The sequence below is a fragment of the Oncorhynchus masou genome, chromosome 25 (assembly GCF_036934945.1).
Source record: "Oncorhynchus masou masou isolate Uvic2021 chromosome 25, UVic_Omas_1.1, whole genome shotgun sequence".
NCBI lineage: Eukaryota > Metazoa > Chordata > Actinopteri > Salmoniformes > Salmonidae > Oncorhynchus > Oncorhynchus masou.
Genome location: NC_088236.1, coordinates 48,795,443 through 48,807,411, shown reverse-complemented (window position 1 = coordinate 48,807,411; position 11,969 = coordinate 48,795,443). Strand labels below are relative to the sequence as shown.

General features: G+C 40.9%; 1 protein-coding gene across 2 annotated transcripts; it reads left to right on the top strand.

The window, feature by feature from the left end:
* Positions 1-6,294: 6,294 nt before the first annotated feature.
* Positions 6,295-11,645, top strand: ppic (peptidylprolyl isomerase C). 2 transcript variants are annotated; one of them, XM_064937933.1, is made up of 6 exons: positions 6,295-6,621; positions 6,739-6,788; positions 7,572-7,685; positions 8,046-8,139; positions 8,446-8,630; positions 8,826-11,645. In XM_064937933.1, exons 1-6 carry the CDS (start codon positions 6,615-6,617, stop codon positions 8,952-8,954), a joined length of 579 nt encoding a protein of 192 aa, XP_064794005.1. In that variant the 5' UTR covers positions 6,295-6,614; the 3' UTR covers positions 8,955-11,645. The 2 variants fall into 2 exon arrangements, with proteins under 2 accessions (XP_064794005.1, XP_064794004.1); XM_064937932.1 differs by having other exon boundaries at positions 6,297-6,788.
* Positions 11,646-11,969: the final 324 nt, after the last annotated feature.

Sequence of the window (11,969 nt, the reverse complement as noted above, 5' to 3'; positions counted from 1 at the left end):
TGTGTCAGAATTTTGGGAAAACCTTGCAAAGTACTTATTTACCATTATGAACACTGCCTATAATTTCAACATAAAATATATAATATGTTACTATTGCAATGATAACAAAACCACTGAAATTATTGTTCATTTTTTTTATTCTTGTTGCCAAATACTTTATACACAAACAAAAATTCCAAAATTCTATACCAAAATTACAGATTTTTTTCTGATTGAATTTAATTATCTTATTGAAATACTAACCCTTGTGAACAACAACAAGAATAACATCTTCATGAATCATTGTAATAAGATATTTTCAGAGTGAATATAATTGCACTTAAATTGTTAATTTTTTGTATTGTATTTTTATTTATATTTTTTGTATGTTTAATACCTGTGTTTGGTTTGCTAGTCATGTTTGATGTAGCAATGTAAGTTGATTTTTGTATTATCAATAAAATACATTTATAATATATATATATATATATATATGTTTTAAAGATTTGTGAACATGCCAGTTATAGCTAGCTAATAAAGAGCTATGTTAAGAAATATCCTGTAGTACTGCATTGTATTATTTTGTACAAAGTGTGCAAAACAAGACAATAGGGTATTGAAATTATGTATTTTGCAATTTCTTGTCATGCAATGTCTCGTGCAAGTTCACTAAAGTAAGGGCAATCAATGAGTATGCTGAGCTATTTAACACGCAACAGACCGAAGAGAAACGCACACTAGTGTTTTTCATAAAGGGAGCAGGCGAGGGAGAGTGAGGATTGGGGCAGGCAGAAAGACAGCCAACCGTGCGCATAGGCTATACCAGTGGTTCCCAACTTTTTTGGTTACTGTACCACCAACTGAAATTTTCTCTGCCCGGAACACCCCTGAAGTACCCTCTCGTGCAGTTTACCAGTAGGCCTATGGTCTCATGAGTCTTTTCAAGTACCCCCTGTGGTTAGGCCAAGAAGCCTCAGGGGTCCTAGTACTCCTGGTTAGGAACCCCTGGGCTATACTGTATGTACCCCTCTCACCAGGCTCGAATATGACTCTCACAATATTAACTTATGTAGAGTATTTCAACAGCATGGGATGTTAGGTGAGAAGGACATCTCCAATAGGAATTCCTATTGTAAACTGTCTAGGGTGATGACAGTAGGGTATTAACTTCAGATCAAATGATTATAGGTTTCTGTTATTGTATCAGGATAGGCTATCCCATGCATTCAATTAAATTGAAACAGTAAATGACTCCACCAAGGCAACATACATAAGGTTCGATATGTGTATTATTACATTTTCATAGCACTACATCAAAAAGAAATAAAGATTGTAAACCCTAGTGAGTCGTGTACAACCCATGTCCAAATAATTTCAAGCTTAAAAGATAAATACTCACAGGGTATTTCAGTCCATGATGAACAACAACTTGTGCTCTTCAGAGCCTCAGCCCACCACCCCCTATAGCCAAACCAGACGCTGGTGGAAGGGGCCACTATGAACTCACCATCTTTAGCCCCAGATGGAATGCACCATAGTAGCTCATTAGTACCTTCAGGTGAAATAAATGGTGGGAAAACAACAAGATCATAAAATACTTAAATACTTCACCAACTCTCCAAATCTATCTTAAATCACCAATATTTTCAATATTTACAGAATTATATTTTGAGTTTTGCATTACATTATTGAACTTCAACATCATAAATGCATGTGGATGTGTCACGTTCTGACCATCGTTCGTGTGTGTTTTCCTTGTTTTAGTGTTGGTCAGGAAGTGAGCTGGGTGGGCATTCTATGTTGTGTGTCTGGTTTGTCCATTTCTATGTTAGGCCTGATATGGATCTCAATCAGAGGCAGGTGTTAGTCATTGTCTCTGATTGGGAACCATATTTAGGTAACCTGTTTTGTGTTGGGATTTGTGGGTGATTGTTCCTGTCTTTGTGTTTGTGGCACCAGATAGGACTGTTTTGGTTTTTTCACGTTTCTTGTTTTGTAGATTGTAGTATCTTTCATCTTTATTAAAGATGCACAAAACTAACCACGCTGCATTTTGGTCCGCCTCTCTTTCCCCACAAGAAAACCATTACAGGATGGTGCCAGAGAGGAAGGCTGCTGTTTTATTGGCTCTTAACCCATAGTGCTATTATGTTAGTTTTTTTGCATTGTTTGTAACTTATTTTGTACATAATGTTGCTGCTACCGTCTCTTATGACCGAAAAGACCGAAAAGAGCTTCTGGACATCAAAGCAGCAATTACTCACCTTGAATTGGACTGTCATTAAAAACTGTAATATCTTGTGTTTCACCGAGTCGTAGCTGAACGACGACATGGATAACATACAGCTGGCGGGTTATACACTAGAACAGCTGTCTCTGGTAAGACAAAGGGTGGCGGTCTATGTATATTTGTAAACAACAGCTGGTGCACGATGTCTAAGGAAGTCTCGAGGTTTTGCTTGCCTGAGGTATAGTATCTCATGATAAGCGGTAGACCACACTATCTACCAAGAGAGTTTTCATCTGTATTTTTTCTAGCTGTCTATATGCCACCATAGACCGGCACTAAGATCGCACTCAATGAGCTGTATGCCGCCATAAGCAAATAGGAAAACGCTAATCCAGAGGCGGTGCTCCTAGTGGCCGGGGACTTTAATGCAGGGAAACTTACATTAGTTTTAACAAATTTATATCAGCATGTTATGTGCAGCCAGAGGGAAAAAAACTCTAGACCACCTTTACTTCACACACAGATACGCATACAAAGCTCTCCCCTTGCCCTCCACTTGGCAAATCTGACCATAATTCTATCCTCCTGATTCCTGCTTACAAGCAAAAATGAAAGCAGGAAGCGCCAGTGACTCGGTCAATTAAAAAAAATGGTCAGATGAAGCAGATGCTAAACTACAGGACTGTTTTGCTAGCACGGACTGGAACATGTTCCAAGATTCTTGAGGACTACACCACATCAGTCATTGGCATCATCCCCACAGTTTATGTATGTACATACCCTAACCAGAAGCCATGGATTACAGGAAACATCTACACTGAGTTAAAGGGTAGAGCTGCCACTTTCAAGGAATGGGACTATAAGAAATCCCGCTATGCCATCCGACGAGCCACCAAACAGGAAAAGTGTCAATACAGGACTAAGAACGAATTGTAATACAACGGCTCTGACCCTCGTAGGATGTGGCAGGGCTTGCAAACTATTAAAGAGTACAAAGGGAAGCAAAGCCGAGAGCAAGCCTACAAGATGAGCTAAATAACTTCTATGCTTCCTTTGAGGCAAGTAACACTGAAACATGCATGAAAGCATCAGCTGTTCCTGACGACTGTGTGATCACGCTCTTTGCAGCCGGTGGGAGTAAGACCTTTAAACGGGTCAACATTCACAATGCCGCAGGGCCAGACGGATTACCAGGACGTGTACTCCGAGCATGCGCTGACCAACTGGCAAGTGTCTTCACTGATATTTTCAACCTCTACCTGTTTGAGTCTGTAACACCAACATGTTTCAAGCAGACCACCATAGTCCATGTGCCCAAGAACATCAAGGTAACATGCCTAAATGACTACCGATCCGTAATGACTACCGACCTGCATGTACATATTACCTCAATTACCTCGACTAACCGGTGCCCCTGCACATTGACTCTGTACCGGTACCCCCTGTATAAACCTCGCTGTTATCTTACTGCTGCTCTGTAAGTTGAAGTCAGAAGTTTACATACACCTTAGCCAAACACATTTAAGCTCAGTTTTTCACAATTCCTGAAGTTTAATCCTAGTAAAAATTCCTGGTCTTAGGTCAGTTGGGATCATCACTTCATTTTAAGAATGTGAAATGTCAGAATACTTGTAGACAGAATGGTTTGTTTCAGCTTTTAATTCTTACATAACATTCCCAGTGGGTCAGAACTTTACATACACTCAATTGGTATTTGCTAGCATTGCTTAACTTGGGTCAAACATTTCTGGTAGCCTTCCTCAAGCTTCCCACAATAAGTTGGGTAAATTTTGGCCCATTACTCCTGACAGAGCTGGTGTAACTGAGTCAGGTGTGTAGGCCTCCTTGCTCGCACACACTTTTTCCAGTTCTGCCCAAAAATCTATAGGATTTTTAATTTAAAATGTTCCTTATTTTACTAGGCAAGTCAGTTAAGAACAAATTCTTATTTTCAATGACGGCCTAGGAACAGTGGGATAACTGCCTGTTCTGATTTCTTTTGATTTTCGCATGATGTCAAGCAAAGAGGCCCTGAGCTTGAAGGTAGGCCTTGAAATACATCCACAGGTACACCTCCAATTGACTCAAATGGTGTCAATTAGCCTATCAGAAGTTTCTAAAGCCATAACGTCATTTTTCTGGATTTTTCCAACTGTTTAAAGGCATACTCAACTTAGTGTATGTAATCTTCTGACCCACTGGAATTGTGATACAGTGAATTATAAGTGAAATAATGTAATGGTTTTCTGGGGAAAGAGAGGCGGACCAAAATGCAGCGTGGTTAGTTTTGTGCATCTTTAATAAAGATGAAAGTACAACAATCTACAAAACAAGAAACGTGAAAAAAACCAAAACAGTCCTATCTTGTGCCACAAACACAGGAACAATCACCCACAAAACCCAACACAAAACAGGCGCTGGGCAGACTGGTGGCGCTGGGCAGACTGGTGGCGCTGGGGCCTCTGGACTGAGGGGCCCTGGCGCCTCTGGACTGAGGGGCCCTGGCGCCTCTGGACTGAGGGGCCCTGGCGCCTCTGGACTGAGGGGCCCTGGCGCCTCTGGACTGAGGGGCCCTGGCGCCTCTGGACTGAGGGGCCCTGGCGCCTCTGGACTGAGGGGCCCTGGCGCCTCTGGACTGAGGGGCGGAAACTCTGGTAGCGCCGGACAGGCGGGAGAACCTGTGTTGATGGAATGGAGACAGCCTGGTGGATGGTTCGGCACTGGTGGTACCGGGCTGGGGACACACACCTGAGGGCGAATGCCTTGCATACTACGCCAAATCAACTCCTCTCGCTCTTCACACTCCCCCAATTCTATTAACACCTCCTCGAGTGTCTCCTCATCTCCCATCCGTTCACTCTCCTCCATTCTGTCCAATAACTCCTCGACCCTCTCAGACTCAGCCCTCAGCTTCGCCGATAGCTCCGATAACGTCCATGGCTCCTTACGGTTAACAGGGGGAGTTGGCTCAGGTCTGGCTCCTGCCTCTGCCACACTCTCCCTGTGCCACCCCCCAAGAAATGTTTGGGGGTGCCTCTCGGGCTTCCAGCCGCTCTGCTGTGCTAGCTCCTCATAATACCGCCTCTCTGCTTTCGCTGCCTCCAGCTCGTCTTTGGGGCGGCAATATTCCCCTGGCTCTGCCCAGGGTCCTTTCCCATCAAGGATCTCCTCCCAAGTCCATTCCTCCAAATAGTGCAGCCTCTCCCACTGCTGCTGCTGCTTCTCCTGCTGCTTCTGCTGCTGCCTCTGCCTCTGTTTACCACGCCGCTTGGTCCTTGGTTGGTGGGTGATTCTGTAATGGTTTTCTTGTGGGGAAAGAGAGGCGGACCAAAATGCAGCGTGGTTAGTTTTGTGCATCTTTAATAAAGATGAAAGATACTACAATCTACAAAACAAGAACCGTGAAAAACCAAAACAGTCCTATCTGGTGCCACAAAGACAGGAACAATCACCCACAAAACTCAACACAAAACAGGCTACCTAAATATGGTTCCCAATCAGAGACAATGAATAACACCTGCCTCTGATTGATAACCATATCAGGCCTAACATAGAAATGGACAAACCAGACACACAACATAGAATGCCCACCCAGCTCACGTCCTGACCAACACTAAAACAAGGAAAACACACACGAACGATGGTCAGAACGTGACAAATAATCTGTCTGTAAAGAATTGTTGGAAAAATTACTTCTGTCATGCACAAAGTAATGTCTTAACCGACTAGCCAAAACTATGGTTTGTTCACAAGAAATATGTGGAGTGGTTGAAAAACGAGTTTTAATGACCACAACTTAAGTTATATAAACTTCCGACTTCAACTATACATTAAATACATTAAATAGTCATTCAGAAATCTTGGCCACTGGAATAAAATATTTTTTGGCTCAATCAATTGAAGGGCTCCCGAGTGGCGTAGTGATCTCAGACTCTGCATCGTTGTACAGGGTAGGCCATCATTGTAAATAAGAATTTGTTCATAACTGATTTGCATAGTTAAATAAAGGTTACTTAAAAAAGTATAATCATTGCCTACCCATGTCCTGAATGCTGTAACCTATTCACATTTGTTTGTATACGGGGAAATAAAACAATAGCCAACGACAACAAGAGTATATAGCGGAGTCGGCTTCAGATGCTGGATGTGTTACGTCTCCAAAATTGCCAGAGGGCGCAGTTTCTGATCGGGACACAAAACCCTCTACGGTTTTGTTGGATTGGTAAACCTGTTTTAACACGAAATTATATAGAATGCATTGTCGGAAGGGAGGCTATTTGAGGAGCGCTCGGTGCATCTATCGCATTTCTCACTGAGTTGAAGCAAAGGTTGGGCTCCATTCTAAAGCCAACCTCTCCGCTAAAACACGGCCCAATTTGGAGTGGGGTTGTATCATGCAGGAAGAATGGATGGTACAAATATTTTTTTTCTGACATCTTTGATACACTGAGATTATTATTTGTTTTGTTTCTGCAAGATGGAGCCGCAAATGATGTCCTGCTTCGTTTTCTTGGCTTTTGCGTTTTCAGAAAACGTCGGATGTATTAGAGGAAGGGTTGGACCTAAAGTGACCGAAAAGGTTAGTAGAGCATCGTGCTATCATGTTATTTTATGTGACGTCGGAGAATACACAAACACAGGCTTGCCTCACGGGGGAATTCGATGGAAGCCTTCAAAGAACAGCTGCATTGTTGAATACATAGCACGAGAAACCTACATGTTCATAACAGGTATAGCGCAATAACAGCACACGGTATTTATCACATTCTTACGTTAAACGGCTTGGTAGCCTACACGTATCGACATAGGAGCCTCAGGAGCTAGGAATAGTTAACCGGAGATTAAACTCAGCCTATTTTTTTTATATATACAAGTGGCCTGACTACTGCTAAATGGGCGAGGCATTGAATGGAATGAGTCGGACTATAATAGCAAAGCTATTCCACATAATATGCTACACTCATTCCCCATTGCGCCATTTAGTAAAATATCCTTTAGAAATGCAGCTTGTAGGCCTATGTGTATGGGATATTTTAGCTATTCAAATTTGTACAATAAGTAATTACAATCTGTAAGTGTATAAATAAAAATTGGGACTATTTAGGAAAACGTCAAAGGTTCAGATTTTTCTACTCTCAAATGCCACCAGTGCCCACCACCATTAAGATAAAGTGACTTTAAGCCTGTGCACATTTTCTCCAGTTCAGCAATATATCAAATATCATAGGACACAAATATGTTCACTTCTGTTTTACATCTCAACAAACTCTAATCTATAAACTGTACTGTATCACTCTACAGTCTACAGTATATGAATACATAATTGAAGCTGGCATGTTTTGTGTTTGTCTCCCTATCACAGGTGTTCTTTGACATCACTGTGGCAGGTCATGAAGTTGGCCGGATTGTGATTGGCCTGTTTGGAGATGTTGTTCCCCTGACTGTGAATAACTTTGTGGCTCTTGCCACAGGGGAGGTAAGCCTGTGAAACCTGTTATTGTTGTGTGAGTAAACAACACAAAGGAAAGCATCTGAATACCAATATCCATCCATAGATCATAGGTCTTAAGAGCTGACATGATCTTGCTTTGGCAGAGTAAACTGAACACGCCGTCTTCATCTCAAATGGCACCCTATTCCCTAAATGGTGTACTTTTTACCAGGGCCCATAGGGGCTCTTGTCAAAAGTAGTCCACTATGTTGGGAATATGGTGCAATTTACAGTATTTGATTCTAACACACGGTTGCTAGCTAATAGATCACCAGCATATTTCTTGCACAATTGCAAATGGATAAGCGATACTCATTTCAATTTCCAAAATCGTTGTTTTTGCAGAAAGGATACGGCTACAAAGGAAGTACATTTCACCGGGTGATCAAGGACTTCATGATCCAAGGAGGTGACTTCACAGCTGGAGATGGAAATGGAGGTAAGAAAGATTTAAGTATGATCACGTAGAGTTGACCTGTCTTAGACATTTGATCTCATGTTGAATGTTGGGAATAGTAACAATAATAATAATTCATTTAATTTGTAAAGCGTTTTTCGCATAGAGCATCAACAGAGCAGAAAGGTGGTTATGTGCACTCCCTTAAAGTTCTCTGTGGGTCTATCCTAGAGGGCACCCTATTCCCTATAGATTGCACTACTTTTGACATGGGCCCATAGTCTCCAGTCCCAGTATCTCCATCTGTCACACAGTCCCTAAATGCTGTTTACTCATTTGCTGGCACAGGTAGAAGCATTTACGGGAACCAATTTGCTGATGAGAACTTCAAGCTGAAGCACATGGGAGCAGGTTGGGTCAGCATGGCCAACGCGGGCCCAGACACCAACGGCTCTCAGTTCTTCATTACTGCGTCCAGGGCTCCTTGGCTGGACGGGAAGCACGTGGTGTTTGGGAAAATCTTGGAGGGCATGGTAAGTAGACGCACACTACTGGAGGCTCACAATTTGCTGTTAGAGTTTGGAATGTTTTTGTGGCCACAGACATTGGAAAATCATCTGTCACTCACACGCACGCGCACACACACACACACACACACATATACGCACACAGGTGATACATAGTGGTCCAATTCAACACTAATACATATTCTAATGTTATTTTTTCAGTCTGTGGTTCATACCATCGAGCTCCAAGACACAAATGACCGGAACCTGCCCTACACAGAGTGTGTCATTGTCAACAGTGGGAAGATAGAAGTCAAAGAGCCATTTATTGTGGATGTGGAGGGTTGGTAGGGTTATCACTATGTGTGTTACTGTATTCAGAGAAGTATTATGCAGATGTTGTTTATGGCTCTCTAATGTGTATACTAACTTTTAACAAAATGAATATGATGAATTCAGTCATTATGAGAAGATGTCATTTACAATTAATATCTTAAAACCATTGTAATTTAGTTTCTTAACCTACACTCATTAACTGCCAAAATGATCAGTATGTCATTTGCACTATACACTCAGCACTTTGTCATGCTAAGCTGAAACAACTTTTAGTTTTTTACAATGTTGAAAGATTACACAAAGTATATAATACTTCACTTATTTTGACATATCAAATGTAATCACAGCAGCTATGTGTTGTGAAATGTTGATGAGGTTCCCATTTGTGAACATGTTGCATTGTTATGGTGAGTAAGTTTTATTATTTATGAGAAATTAAATTGTGGGGATTAATCTGGAAGATGTAGTAGCAAGCTGCAAAGTTGTTAATATTTAAAAAACTATTGCACAATTGCATAGAAAATTGCTAGTGATAACTTCAGGGCAATTCCACTTTAACCGAATTCCACTTTGACTCAGATATATCACTTTAAAATGTATGCCAAACAAAAACATTGATTTCTAAGTTTAACAAACGGGGGCGGCAGGGTAGCCTAGGGGCGGCAGGGTAGCCTAGGGGCGGCAGGGTAGCCTAGGGGCGGCAGGGTAGCCTAGGGGCGGCAGGGTAGCCTAGGGGCGGCAGGGTAGCCTAGGGGCGGCAGGGTAGCCTAGGGGCGGCAGGGTAGCCTAGGGGCGGCAGGGTAGCCTAGGGGCTAGAGCATTGGACTAGTAACCAAAAGGTTGCAAGTTCAAATCCCCGAGCTGACAAGGTACAAATCTGTCGTTCTGCCCCTGAACAGGCAGTTAACCCACTGTTCCTAGGCCGTCATTGAAAATAAGAATTTGTTCTTAACTGACTTGCCTAGTTAAATAAAGGTAAAATTTAAAAAAAATTAAAATATAACTCCATGCACAATGACTACTTTGAACAATTTACATTTACTAAAAGAACTGTGCAGTTTGGTAATAGAATTACGGTAAAATCTCCCTCAGTTTCTTATGCAAACACATTTTCCAATAATTAAGATTCAAATAGATTCAAGTATGCAAAAAGAATGGGGTGTCAGTTATGACATGACACCTTGAGTTTGAAATTTATTTTGGTTATTGAACTACAGTAGGTGAAGTGGATTTACATCTGGTAACAGAATTACGGTAATGAAATTGCATCATGGATCCTTGATCTGTACTATACAGAAATGCATAATGAAGGATATGAATATCATGCTCATCATGGTGATGTATCCTGAATAGGTACACAAAGGTAAAATATGCAATATCCTCATTTTGCTAATTTGAGTTTTATTCTACACACGGGCTATTATTGTAATGAGCATTTGGTTGGTACAGACCAGAGTGCAGTACAGTATAGCACAGTAGAGTAGAATACAGTATAGTAGATATGTTCAGCACTCTTCAACATTATTGTGTTTTTGATGTACTTTTTCTGGTAGATGTTATCCAAGACCAATTTCCCATATGTTTGACCAGAAATCAAAGTCCAACATTTTTGGATGGAATAATGTTTTTTATATATATATGCCATGATTTCTCAAAAATATAGACTCTTAGCTTTAATTTGACACCCAATTTGACATGCTCCTATGAACTTCACATGTTGGTGCTTTTGGATCCTTTTAAATGGAAAGGCCCTTTGTTAAATAGGAATCATTTTATTTTAAAATTTTCATCCATAGATAGTTGTTTGAAATATCTAGCAATTCATCAATCTTATCAGAAACATTAGCTCGTCTTTCAGAGATATCCACAAGCATATCATATACAGTTGAACTCTGAAGTATACATACACTTAGGTTGGAGTCATTAAAACTTGTTTTTTAACCACTCACTTATAGCTTGTCAATTAAAGATTACATAAAATATAAAAAACAATGTTATTTTGTATGTGCTTGATCCTGTGTATTCTGAACTATGTAACTCCTATCTTCTGATCATTTCCTCATAATCTTCCAGATGTATTCTTTCCAAATACACCAAGTTTTGGCATGTCAGAATCATGTAATTACACATGAATAGCAAGTTACCTTTGGATATGTCTATTTAGACGGAAATCTATATTTTGCCATTACATCTAAGAGGTTTTAATGTTCGCCTTGGGGGAGAGACGGGGGCCAGAGCATAAAGCACAGCCCAACACAAGTTGTAGTCTTTCAGAGACTGGAAAAATTGTGTCTGCTTGTATATTTATCAATGAATCCGCCGATAGGAACACCTCTGAAATACGTCCAATAGATCTATCGAACAAGGACAACCATATTAACACCCACAAAAACATATAGTGCGATCAGTATAAAAAAGAGCCTTTGTGAAATGCCACGAAGCAGGACTACATTCCTTTTTGGGTCACTGACCTGCCTTCCTCCTGGGCAATTACATCTCACTGTCCTAGAAATGCCTCAGAAATGATGAAAACAAGACCAGATTCCACCAGGGGGAAATTCCCCTTTAAGAACAATTGGGAGGGTGGTGTTAATTTAGTCTCTAATGAGTCACCTAGAGGAAATAGGCTCTGCTAATGATGATACAAGGAAGAGTCAGCAGCGAATGAGGATCCATCAGGGGAGGCTCCTCAGAGGAAGGGGAGGACCATCCTCCTCAGTGAAATTTCATAAAAATAAAAATTGTGAAACATTTAAAAAGATATCTTTTTTAGATTAACTATATTAAATATATTCATATGTTACGAAATAATTGATTAAATAAAAATGTTTTGCAATGAAAGTCTACAGTAACTTCAACAGCACTGTCTGGGGTAGCACCATGGTGTAGCTGGAGGAAAAGCTAGCTTCCATCCTCCTCCTCTGGCTACATTGACTTTAATTCAGAACCTAGGAGGCTCATAGGCCTCTCCCCCTTCCATAGACATACATGGTAATTATGACCACTTCCGGAGGACGTCCAATCATAGAA

Coding starts and splice junctions, on each gene's coding strand:
- ppic (XM_064937932.1), top strand. CDS start 6,687: ATGGAGCCGCAAATGATGTCCTGCTTCGTTTTCTTGGCTTTTGCGTTT. Junction 6,789..7,571: donor GACCTAAAGTGACCGAAAAG/GTTAGTAGAGCA, acceptor TCCCTATCACAG/GTGTTCTTTGACATCACTGT. Junction 7,686..8,045: donor TGGCTCTTGCCACAGGGGAG/GTAAGCCTGTGA, acceptor TTGTTTTTGCAG/AAAGGATACGGCTACAAAGG.